Source organism: Thermobia domestica, chromosome 10 (assembly GCF_964235325.1).
Source record: "Thermobia domestica chromosome 10, izTheDome1.hap1.1, whole genome shotgun sequence".
NCBI lineage: Eukaryota > Metazoa > Arthropoda > Insecta > Zygentoma > Lepismatidae > Thermobia > Thermobia domestica.
The window spans coordinates 90035560-90049596 of NC_137463.1; the positions used below are offsets into that span (position 1 = coordinate 90035560).

General features: G+C 35.7%; 1 protein-coding gene across 1 annotated transcript in view; it reads left to right on the forward strand.

The window, feature by feature from the left end:
* The window catches only part of LOC145662025 (lysosome membrane protein 2-like), a 104031-nt gene that overhangs the window by 50045 nt on the left and 39949 nt on the right, over positions 1–14037 (forward strand). Inside the window, exons 2-3 of the mRNA XM_081727360.1 lie at positions 3887–3978; positions 12648–12808. Coding sequence (XP_081583486.1) covers positions 3887–3978; positions 12648–12808 — 253 coding nt within the window. The remainder of the gene's footprint in view (positions 1–3886; positions 3979–12647; positions 12809–14037) is intronic.

The window sequence follows — 14037 nt, forward strand, 5'->3', positions numbered from 1 at the left end:
TGTGTATTATCTTATTTGTGTCACTTAAAGATATACAATAATTTCCTTCAGTTTTAGCGGCCTTCTTCTGCGACTTTTCGCATTCCTGGGATTATCCACACGCTGTATACGTTTCTCATTACGATTTGTCATTTGCGCATGCAATGAAAGTAAGATTGCTTTACAACAGGAATTCGTCACACTAAGAAGATAACACTTCAATTTTAATTCAAGTCATGCAGGACGTGTATTCTAGGAACACACAATAGAAGCAAATTAGACAACTGTAACAGAAATATAGCTTGTTTCACTTACAACACTTAAAGCTAGAAATCAGTTAAAAAATCTTGTGCTTGGAAAATTATTCACTGCGAAACTTCTTAATCATTCATTATCCTAACTTACCTTTCAAACCAATTTTACTTTGCTTAAGAAATTGAAGTTCATGCGTTGATTTTTTCCGACGATTTTTCCGACATAATTTATGACAATAGTCCTATACAATTCTTTGAATGTCAAAAGGTTCCAACATGGAGGCAGATTTTCATCAACGTGAGTCATCTTCAAATTTCCGTAGTTACATACGAGTTTTGCTTCACTATTTGAACAACGTAACACTCTGCCTTCCGAAGCACGTTCAATAAAAACGAGCCTACCAGTGGTACTAACTCGTACTTTTTAACCAGAAGCCTGGTAATTTTTAAGAAGCAATGTGCTAGTGATAAAATTTAAGCAAATAAAATGAACGAAAATGTATATACAAGATACGCCCGGCCTCAAGACTTATAGTTGCACTTGAATTGTACTTCATATTCTGCTTCTGAGTAATGAAATGTTACCGTTCTCGCTTCAATTTCTCGAGGCGCGGCAGTCAGTTTATTATCTTTTTTCCTAAATTTCTGAATCCGAGATGACGAATATTGATATGAAATCTTTAAATACAGATCCTGGATACTTTCCTTACAAAAAAAAAAAAAAAAAAAAAAAAAAAAAAAAAAAAAAAAAACTAATATTTCATTATTGATTGTTTCTATTTGAAATGGGTTCAGCAACAGTGAATTCATAACTAATAGAGTCACAATTTTTACTTTTTCTCTTAGCTTAGACAAGGAGAAACGTGCGTAAACAAGAAACACACTGTAAAATACACAATACAAATTCATTTAAATGAACATTAGAAAACCTACGCGCAGGTGGGGGGACAATATTACTATGGATCTCACAGAAATAGGAATACAAAGTAGGAGCTTGAACCAAGTGGTTAAGGACAGAAGTCAATGAATTGTTTCTGTGAATGCGGCATTGAACCTTCGGATTTCATTGGCCATAGAGTTAATTATTATTACAAGCACTTTACAACCATAGGTTTCAATTTTAGATTTTTAAAGGATCCAAAAAATGACTGGTGTTCGAATTTATGCTTTCTCTAGACTTATAGTATAACCAGCGACATGTAAGTAACCGGAGGTTTGATAAGATCATCAGGTGGGCAAAGTAGACGCACTCCCATAGAGGACGAGAAAAACAAAAGAGCAAAGAATATATTACTATTATAAAATGGATTGTACACAACTTTTTGGTGAAAATGAATGTTCTCATCGTGTCGTACTTGTAACTTCTTGAAATTAAATTTTATTGAACAAACACGGTGTGCGTGCATTTTCTCTGGGCTCATCTGTTTCATTCCACCTTCTAAATTCAATTGTTGCATTCATTATCATCACCGTGTCCCTTAGCCTATGTGTATAGTCGTGGGACGTTATACTAGAAATTACATTTCATTTCATTTCGAAATTAAATTAAGTTTTGTGTTTGTATGTTGATATTTTAAATTAAACGACGAATACTGAGCAATATCTATGCACAGTATGTTGAATATACTGTCCGGTTGCATGTTTACCTACTCTAGATGTATTGACGTGTGCACCAAAGCTGATCAGGTTAATCAAGATTAATTCTAATGTTTCAAGTGTTACATGATAGAATGATAAATGAAATATTATTCCTTTATCATTATATAAAACATCCATGGTGGTTACTAAAACAACGTTATTATATTACATAAAAGAAGTATTCATGCGAATGGTATGTTCTCTACAATTATGTTCGGTGACCTGCAGCAATTGTGAAATTCACTATTCTATCACTATAAGTTTTTGCCATCATTGATACGATACCCGTTGTTAAGTTGAAGTTTTCATGCACTGTATTTCCTTGAAATACCTTCTTTCTTTTGGCGTTAAAAAAACTCTCTAATACAATTAATTCATTGTAATGCTCTTGGTTGGCTGCCTGGTTAATTCGAGTTTAGTATTACTTGTCTGCTCAAGGCTATATAAAAGATGACACATACTAGTTGAAGTGGGATACTAACCATTAGCGTTTTTGTACACAAGTGAAGCTTTCCTTGCCTGGATTGAACTCGAAACCACGTGAAATTTAGCTACTTGGATATGAAGAAACTACAATAATATTCATCTTACAGAAGTATGTATTCATCTTACATACAGAAATTTCTTCCTTTCAAAGTACAATTTCTTTACAAGAATAATCTTTGTTTTAGATTTTCTATTGTGAATAAACTAAGGGACATATTCACAACATATGTTTTCTGGAAATATTGGCACCAATTCGCTCAAAATTTGAGGTGCCAGATAACACGGAGCACATTCTTTTGCACAGAGAAAGCTTACTTGACCACATGTTGCAATCACGTTTTATTCTGTTGAAAATAGAACCAAGCAACTTTTACTAGAACCAAGCAAATAGAACGAAGCAACTACTGATCAGATTTTGGAACTTCTTCTTCACAAGGATTCCGATTCTGATAATTTTCTAATAAACAGTAGAAAATATATTCAATTTTAAATATATTTGCATAAATTATTTTTGTATTATTTATTGTCAATACCAGTACAATACAATATCGTATTATTTTTTTTCTTTCCCAAAAAGTTAACAGGAAAATTTTATTTTTCAAACGTTAGAACGTCAAAAGGATAATAGTTATGTACTGTATGTTTTGAAAGTACAAGGTTTCTGGTTTTCATGAATTTTCTTTAAAATAAAACCATTGTTGTATACAGTGGCGGATCCAGGATATGATCAAGGGAGGGGCTAAACCATAATTTGCCGCTTTATCCAGTGTAAAGCAGGATTGAAGCCCATTTTATCCAGTGTATACCTGAGCGTCAAGGGCGGGCTATATCCCCTCCCTTGGATCCGCCAATGGTTGTATACATATATTGAAAAACATGTAAAGTCCTCCGTCTACTGTAAAAAATACTGTATTTTGAAGTCCGTTCACGAAGAGGCATGATAATTGTCTTGAACATTCCTTTACTATTCATATCCTCCTTTCCTTTACTATTCATAAAACTCCGTAATTCCTTTTCTTTTACATCATTTACTTTCCTCTATTTCACACAAGTCATACCAAACATTTCTAATTATTTGACACTATTTTTTTACCATGTCCATATTTCTGCTTACCATATTGAGGGACTTACCATATTGAAATGTTAAAACGTCTGTCCGTTACTCCAAACGATAACTCCTGAACCGAAGGGAATTTATGAACTATTTTCAGGGCAATAGATAGCTGGAGCGATTATCTCCGCCGAATTCGTTAATGGAGTCAGTCCGTTAACACCTTAACGGATAACGGCGACTTTAACGGTGGCTATTATACATAGAAATATTTTACGTGATTTTCTTTACTGTTTTTACCAGAGCTTTTTTTTTTAATTTATCGCTTTAAATTGTATCATCAATCATTGTAGGAAACAATGTTAGTCGTAGATAACCTATTAAACTTATAGAAAATGAACATTTTTTTTTGGTCTGAAACTGTATGTTGTTTTAGAACATGGTGTTAGTCAATGATTGTTTATTTGTTGTTTTGTAGGTGCGGCATTTTGTTTCACCGTAGCCTTCATTTGTGTATTTGTTGGAGTAGTCTTGCAGTTAGTTGGTATACAGAGGTGGGCCGTAGAGAAAGTAAGTTTAGAAATATATTTTCTTCCCATAAGAAGGATTTAGCTTAAATTATTTAGCTAAAACAATCTTTTTAAAATTAGTTGGTTTTTTTTTTAATCGTTATTACTCTTGTAGATAAGGTACCGGTACGTTTTTATGTCTTTTGTTTGGGGTAACTTACATTTGTAATATCTTTTAGAAGCACTCAGTCCTCTTCTCTGTTTCTGAAACCCTTACTTTGAAATAAGATATAGATCAAATTATAAGAAACAAGACAGCTGAATACTTACCCACCATTTGCTTCGTAATCCCTACATCTCGAGTATAATCCGGCAGCTAGTCATTTCGACTACGATTTTTCGTAAGTTCTGCTATGAGAGTACTGGAACGGTACAGACCTGGTCAGAAAAACCTAGACTGTCTGCTGATACTGCACTGGAGTTTGCAGATCACATGCTTCACACAGCCTCAAAGAAAAAATATCTAGTGGGTGATGCCCGGAGAATTTGAGGGCCAGGCAATGAGTCCTCCTCGACCAATCCAGCAACCTGGAAAGGTGTCATCTAAAACTCTCCTAACAATGGCGGCTCAATGAGGAGGGACTGCAGTAAGATGTCAACTTGCAGCCGTTCGACCCGTGAAAATGCAAACTATTCGAATATGTTCAGATAAACAGTCGCTCTAATTGACGCCTCTGCATAGAAAAACGGTCCCACCACAGGTCATGAAGCAGACCGCAACACACGTTTAGCTTTGGACTGTCGTGCAGAATTTCCCTGCTTACGTGGTAATTCTCCGAGCCCCATATCCGCACATTGTATCCATATCCGGACACATGAAAGCACGCTTCGACTGACATCACCTTTGCCAGAAAGTCTGAACCCTCGTCGCGGCGCGCCGGTGCAATTTAGAATCTTAATTGCAAATGCTTTGCGCTTTGACCTGTCATTACGTTGAAACATATGGAACAGCTGCACCTTATATGAATGCAGCTTCAGACGCTCATGTAGCACCCTGTGAACTGTGATCGGTTTTAGCTGCAACTGTCGAGACGCTTGACGGACTGATTTGGTTGGGCTCCGGAGAAATGCCTGTTGGTATCCATTCCATGTCTGCTTCACTCGTGCTCGGATGTTCAGAACTAGTCCTGTTCATGACACTTCCGTTTTCCTTGAACCTCGTGTACCTTTGGCGGATGATCTCACGTAATGGGAGTGTGCGTCTGTAACGCGTCCGGAGGCTCTTCTGGACATGGTTATCAGTCACCTGCAAAGACAAAACAAAAGCAAAAGAAATTATAGAAGGAAGATTTGTTGGACATGTTGGTATAGAATAAAACTTTAGGTGTGTGTGACCATCATTCTGCAAACTGCATCTTCCTATCTATCCTCATTTCTGACTTGTATGTGATCAAAGTTGGAAAGATCATTTTGGAACATCCTGTATATATCGGATTGCGAAGTATTTTCGGGGAGGGTGTCGGACTTGGTGAATCCCTCGCCATGAGTGTGCCCCTAGTACTGCTCTTACCGATATTTCATTTACAAAATTACAAACAAGTGAACGATTTGGAAATAAACTTTCGTCTTTCATGAAGAGCAAAAGCTACTAAAATGAAACCTAACCAAGTCACCTTTTGGCTTGTAAAGAAATAATTATTTCTTCTTCTGCAGTTTCTTCTTCCACAGTTCAACCTTAATCTGGAAATTTGTTAATATATAAATAATTATTTTATTTTGTTAGTGCTTAGCCCTTTGTATCCCAGCGGTTACGCCATGAAGCTATTCGTTTGATTGATTGTTTCCTCTGTTTCCACAGTGAAACCACGTTGCAGCAATAATCACTACTGTCATACCAGCAAGATAAACCACATATAAAAACAACTGTGAAGAATTATAAACATTTTTTCTGTATAAGAACAGTCTCTAAGCATCATATTAATTAGATATATGCCAAAAATATATATTTCAGAATAATATTTTAATGCATGATCTTCAAAAGTTAGCTCGTAAGAGGAGTGTTAAGACTTTTTCCCCTATGGGAAAATTTTCTCTAACTGTGCACTGAGGGCGCATTTTTGTTTCCAGCGATCTTTAACCTGCATAAAAGCATGAATATATACGCTTCTAATGGTTCAGAAAACTTACTACTTTTCTGGCGTTACTGGCCACTGGACTTAGATTTAGAAAGGGATAACTTGAACTTCTCACTTTAACGCCTTACTTACGTAGTTTATTTATTTATATATTTATATTTTTATGTGGTAGGTCATAACACATGAACTTGAATGTTGCTTTAAGAAGTACCACTATAATGTGTACTCAAAAGCTTTCTATTTTTGCACCACTCAACCTTTCAATTGACGATTTCCAGCAGGAGCACATATGGTTCGGATTCCACGTTTATCAGTAGGTCCCATCTCATATAGCTTTGCTGGTGAAAGGGAAGTTAAACTCAAGATCAACTGAACTTTCAATTGACGTTTGACATGTTCAATTGCAGTCTGCACTTTAAGAGTGTAGGCTTACTTGTTAGTTATGTTGTCAAGGGCATTACTAATCTCTTTGTGGTTTTAGTCGATAATGATAAGAGCAACAAATACACTCAAAACAAAATATTTCAATACAATTTTCTTAATCAAAGAAGTGCATTGTAACTTCATACATTATATTACGTTAGTCTTCTTGATTGCAAAATGAATTTCATACAAACTGTATCATTGTTTGAATAAACAATGGAAACAAAATAATTATGTTATGAAATACCTTGTAATATTCCTTTCCTGTGCACAAAAACAAATGCGATAAGAAGTGACTCATTATGGTGACAAATATGTGAGCCTTGTTAAGATTACGGATATTACCAATTTTAGCTTACTGTGTCCACATCGTAATTCACGTAAATAATACAATACAAAATAGTGATGCCTAAACATTGACACAAAAAGTCGATAAACGAGAGGGGAAATGACCCCAATTTTGGGTGGAAAGTACTTTAAAGTTAATATTATAACACTTTCGACAGAATTAGGACTAGAGGGCCGCGGTGGCTCAATGGTAGAGCGTTCACCTCTGGTGATTGGGGTCCCGGGTTCGATCCCAGCCCCCTCAAAGTGAACCTTGTGGTGGACAAACACCGTGTGCGTGGGTTTCCTATGGGTTCTCCCGTTTCCTCCCACTTTCTTCATTCCACCATTTCATTCATTACTCATCATGACCGTCTCCTTTAGTCTAACCGGCATAAACGTGGGACGTAATACTCATAGATTTCATTTCATTTCATTTCAGAATTAGGACTATAAAATATTTACATTATATGATTTTAAAAAACCGTACAAAAACTAAAATTTTAGAAAAGAAAAATCTAACACTAGAGATAATTTCAGAACAATCGGAACGGGGGTGCGAAACTATTGGTGAATTACATAGGTTAGACCTAAGCATGATCTGAGAAATGCTTCCGGGACATTTTGTAGCTCCGGACATTTTGTATCTGGGATTTCAGCCTAGGATACTTCACTGTCTAACACCCGTTGCAACTTAAGTACCGGTATCACTTCTGCAGCTAATTTGCTTACTATTAAAGCTGCTTTACTTGTAACTCTCAGCGGAAGTATGCAAATTAAAGAACATTGAAGATTGGAATTGCTCTTGGTAATAGAGGAATGGGTAACAGAAAACAAGCGAAATTGTGGACATGCTGAATAGTTACCCAACTTGTCCTGTCTTGTGCAGATTAAAACAATAATAATAAAAAAAAACAAAGAAAATAATAGTGCTCGGTTACAGGATAAGTGTTAGGGCACAAAAGCCGCTAGGTTTGTAAGGAAGCCTCCAAACAGTCATTTAAAATTATCAGAAATGTCGCTAATCGGAAAAATGATTTTGGAAATTGAATTCCCTAGATTTAGTGACTTTTTCCCAAATTGGCTACAATGATACAAAAGAACAAATAATCCAATATTAACAGATAAAAAAGAAAGACGTTTTCTGGGTTTTTGTAACAATACATAAAGTTTTTATCTTAACGGTAGTGAATACTTGCGCCATTTTAATTTTTTAAAGCACATTGATTTATATGCAAAATATGTTTTACTTTACTTGTCACTTTAATGCAAACATATGGAGTTGGAAACACGTAAGATATCTGGGTTGGCAACGGTTAGGCAGCGACTGCTACCCTGGGCTGTCTGTGGTGGTGTGTTGGAGGAAACTCATTCTAGGACCAGTAGAATGGTAGATTTCTGTGTACCGAGCAGAGAGTGATAATGCAATAGGCGATCTCTCTCTCATTTCCAGAGGGCAAATTGTTGACGCTTGGTTATGTGGTGCAAGTATAGCGAAAATGGCCAGTGTGTTATGTATGTAGCAACAAATAAAGCCCAAGGTGATAACAACCTAGAAAACTCATAGTAAATCCACATCGGTGAAGAGAAACAATGATCGTTGAAACTTCACTGCCAGGTTCCACAAAATATTAAACCAGAACCAACAACTACTCAGAACCAATGTAAGACTGCGGTGAAAAAGACGGGAACTTATGCAGCGCCTTGCACAGCCTGTGTCAGTAATCACAGACCGCTGGGAGTTATATGACATGGATGTACGGGGCCCGATTGCGTAGGCGAAATAGCCTATAAAGGACTATAATGCTTTAGGACAACGTCAATAACGCCAAGATCATGCAACATGGACTGCTGATGATTGGAACCATGTGATATGATCGAATGAGTTATTATTCAATTTATTTCAAACCACGGGCCGGGTTTATGCATGACGTACGCTCAAAGAAGTATATGATCCGCAATGTATCTACCCAATTAGAACACAGTGATGCTGTAAGTCACCATAGGTTGATTTCAGTGAGTTCTGTGTTGATGCTTACCGGTCGCCTTACTGTCTGTGATTCTGTCACCATTATAAGGAACTATGTATGTTGTTTCTGGGCAATGACGCAAACATTCCAGCATGATAACATGCCCAGTCATATAGCTGCAAGTCTTGCAATGTTGTTTGAGAAACATAGGGATGAAGTTGAACACTTTCTCTGGCCCGCCCAATTCGCAGACTTAAATATAATTTAACATTTGTGGTCCGTTTTGGAAACATGAATCCGGAGCAGATTTTCGCTTCCATCCTCTCTCACAGAACTGAGTAATGCACAGCACGCGGAATGGCGTGATATTCCATTATTACTATTCATGATCTTTATAATCCCATTCTACGTCACATTAGAGCTACTCTGAGGACAAAAATGTGGTCCAACGTCATATAAATCTAGTAAGTTGGTCGACCTTATTTTATTTTATTGTTAAAGGTCAAAATAAGAAACTCGAATGGGAGAGTAACTTGCCGCCAGAATCAGACACGTACGTTCTTAGTACTGGATTTCCCATAGGATAGTATAATTATGATTTTCATCAGATTGAGTACGACTCGTCCACCACGTAAAATACTGCTAGAAGCAGCTGGTAAAGATAAGTGATGGTACACGGAATTTAGACTTTCTCCAGCTAGGAAAGGGACAGGGGTGATCAATCTGGCGAGACTGATCTCGTTGAAGGTGCTGTGCCTTCTTTTATGTAGAATCTTGGTGTATCCTCGATGATCCCTCGGGCCCTGATGTAGTTCTTTTGAATGATGACATTTGTCGTCTGCTGGGTGTTGTTGTTGTGGTTGAGCAACTTTATCGTTGTCATACGAGGGGGAGTCAAATGAAAACCATAAAAGTAGAAATAAAAATCCGCATATGGCGCCAGTGAGCTGTAAGTTGGCATGCCTGTTTACGATAGTATGCCGGATGTCTCCTAGGTGGCAGCAGCTGGCAGATGCACAAACACCGGCGCAACAACAATTCCAAAATGGCAGCCCCACTAGCCACATGCACCAGCGAGGAGCGTTCTGTGATTCGGTTTTTGCGAAGTGAAGGTGTGAAACCGATTGACATTTTTAGGCGAATGAAGGTTCAGTATGGAGATGCGTGTTTGTCACAGCCACAAATCTATGAATGGTGCCGGAAATTTGCAAATGTTGTTACGTCTGTGGCTTCAACGGCTGCAATGGTCTCTGGAGTCACTACGCGCCGAGCCTGGCCGGGGCGTGGAGCATCTGCTGTATTTCTGCTGTCATATATGCCGATTTTATTTTATTTATTTATTTTTTTTACATTGTGATAAGTTATTCTTCCATTCTAGTTGCTTATTTTAACTTTCAAAAATGAATTAAGGAGAGCGGAAATTTCCCTCTGCATTGCAACATGCTACCAATGTAATATTTCCCTCCCTTCATCAGATGTCACATTTTGAACGCATTTAATACTCTTTTGCGCGAGTACTTGCCAATTTCGATATTTAACTAAGAGGCTTGTGTCGTCCATGTTGTAAATAGAACTTGTTTTGTTAATGAAATCATTTTCAGTCATGGTTTTCTGAAACAAATCAGAATAAGCATTGACATCTTCCTTGTTCATTCCGAGGCTTCTCGCTTCAGATATTCCTTCAGACCTCCTAAGGCTTAAATCCGGATTTTGTTCCATAAACAGTCTTTGCCTGTTCTTTACTTATCCTGCTATACCCCAGGAGGACATGCTCTCTATGCCTCGTCATATTGCGGTTGTTCTGGACACCCATGTGCCATGTTGGACCTGCGGTCTAACTGACATCTTGACTTCCTGATAGATACTGGGAGAGTTGTAAAGACATACCATACAGAACGATAAGCGTAACTATTTCACATTTTGTACCTTAAGCCAGGGTTTCCCAACCTTTTTGAACTTGCGGCACACTACGGGTGTTACTTGGATTCTCGCGGCACACTTATAAATATTATTATTTGTAAATATAAAACACAGTGATATTTTTCTGTGATTATTGATCTCGTTCTCAGAGAGAAGAAAACACGATCACTGATTTTTCCCGTGGTAAATCATTATGCTTATTTTTCATTCTAATTTAAAAATAGAAAACAATTGCAATGAAATATCGAACTCAGGTTTTTAAAAATACGCTTTAAAAAAAACTATCCAACCTTTTACTAAGAAGGAAGATCACTAAATAACGAACGAACAAACAAATCTCTTCTACTTTTAAAACACAAATGTAGTTAACTTGTCGAAAGGATTGAATATTTTAAATTTTCAAGTTACGAAATAGTCTGCAACAATAAAGAAGCAACAATAGTCATAACAACGATAACAAATACTTTTTTCAACATTAGAAATGTACAGAACAGTAACACGGTATGAAACTTAAAATTGTAAATTCATAGTAGAGGTTCATAGTCATGTGAAATACAAATATACATTTTTCCCTACGTTTTGCAATTTGATTGCTATAAAATTAATAATTTTGTTTCGATTCCTCGCGGCACACCAGCGGCCCATTCACGGCACACCAGTGTGCCGCGGCACACTGGTTGGGAAACGCTGCCTTAAGCTATTTATTTTCCACATTTTGGACATCTTCTTATTCTTCTCGGTGTCGCATTTTAAATGTCCAGCAGTATATTGTTTCGGAATCACGTGACAAGTTTTGATGAGACAATGCACATTTGCAGGAAAAATCCTCAATCTCATTATAATGTTGTAGTTACGGGAATCACATTAAGCATTTTATGGTTTGTATTAATTTTGATTGTATTCAGATGATTTTGATGAATATTGATCATAAGCCTACCTAAACATTACTGATGGGTAGTATACAATTTTGAAGTATGTAGTCCACCATAGATCTTGACTAGGTAGAGAGAGAACTCGATACGTTATTGATATACACATAAATGGTGTACTTCTTATGAGAACTATTACGAATATCATCTTAATTGTATTATATTGTCAAGTAACAATAAAATGAATGAAAGTAAAATAGGGTCAGATTCGCGATTTGAAGCACTTTATAAAGTCAGAAAGTTTTTCTTGGTGAGAAAGAGGCTAAGAAATAAGGAATTTATTTTGGAAATGTAAACTCCTTGAAATATTTAATATCACTTATGTGTATATGTTTAAAGATGATGTATATATACACAGTACATTGCAATAAAGTTTAAGGGTCTGATAATTTTAAGGTTTCAGACAAGTAGCAAAGCACAACACTGTTTAGACTTCTCTATCCTGTTAAGTATTATGGAAAAGATATAAATCCCATATATATATATATATATATATATATATATATATATATATATATATATATATATATATATATATATATATATATATTTCAAGTTGCCTTTCAGCACATTTCTAAATAAGCTTCTATATAAATTTTCATCTAAATCTCTTGGCACAAGATTATAGAGTTCTCCAAGGGGCTTCGAAATACTAGATCTCAAGTTATTGTTAAACTGCAAATGGGTTTAACAGATCAGAACAGCAAATCGAATAAATGCTCTCTAACCCTTCCCCTCTCACAAGAAACAAATCCTCTGTTATTCTTTAGGGATTATGGGGTACACTCATATACTAAAGATAGAGTATTTGGTACTCATGATCTCTTTCAAATACGAAAGAAATTAACTCAATGAAATGAATTCTCAGTGGAAACGCAAATGTCTATTATGCAAATTCGAACCAAATTACTCCAGGTTCCACATTCGAACCAAATTATTTCTTTGATAGTACTTATATGATAATGTCCCAAAATTATATGCTAAATATCACATTACATTTCACTACTGTTGTTATTATTATTACAGTTTCTAACACTAAAAGATGGTACAAAGTTTTTTGAATATTGGAAAACAGAAGAATTTGTAAATACACACAAATTTTATTTATTCAATATTACTAACTATGAAGAAATTATGGAAGGAGAAAAAACCTTGAAATTAACAGAAGTTGGACCCTATATCTACAGGTAATTATTTATTTTTAAATTTAATAATTAGAACCTAATATATAAAACATGAACGATCTAGTGCTCATAATTACATATTACTATTTTAGCTATATTTTAGTTATATCTGGAGGTCTGCAGGAACTGGATATTAAATCCAGACTCAAGCTATCTCAAAACATAAATTTAAAATCAAACGCCCACCTTAAGCCTCGAATACTTTTCCATTGTTTGACCAGAGCTCTACTCGAATTCGATTAATATTCAAAAATTAATGTGGTATGGGCCCTAATTTCAGAATTTTAATAATTTCAAAATTCGAGTTCTATGTGCTTCATTTTTTCCTGAGGAGACAAGTTTCGATTTTTTAAAAAAAGTTCTTTTAGACGGAAATACGTATTTTGAAATTCATCATCTGATTCCAAACCAATCTTGCAGAAAAAATCTTGGCCACCCTATAGGCCATATGTTTTCTACCGTAAATAGGAAATCTTGTCTTGATTGAACAAGGATTATTTACATTTGTTTCATTCCATCTATTCTCACCTCAAGAATATTCTGTATTAAAATATATGGCCTGTACCATTAGAGAAACTACACTGCTAATCAAAAGTAATTATTTATTATTTCATGTGCTGTTCATTAAATTTAATTTTATGTCTTGAGTCTAGAATATGAACAAAATATATACTTATTGGAGCAACATTAATATTAAAAAATTTTTTTAATGGTAGGGCGATCTACCACTAACGATTTGTATAGATGCTTTGAACCTGGGAGTCTTTACTCAGTTATCTTTTCGATTTTGAAAGAAAAAATATGAGGTTTAATTTAAAATTATATTATAAAATTGAAAGTGACTATGATTGTGACTTAATCTCTTGAACCGCCCGACAGATCTCGATCAAATTTTTGACGTAGATGCGGTTCTGGCGTGGGAGTATTTTTAGCTATTCACTTTGACGATAAAACTTAGGGGAGGGGGTGGGGGAGATAAAAGAAATAAATAAAACTTAATAACTCTTGAAGCACCAAACCGATCTCGATCAAATTTTCAACATAGATGAGGTTCGAGCTTATGATGATTTTGATTATTTTACTTTGACAGTGCAACTTAGGGAATGGAGATATATATGAAAGTAACTATCTTTCTAACTTCATCACTCTTCAACCACCCCACCGAGATCGGTGAAATTTTCATCATAGATGAGTTTTAGACCTGAGAGGTTTCGTCATATCACTTTGTCAGT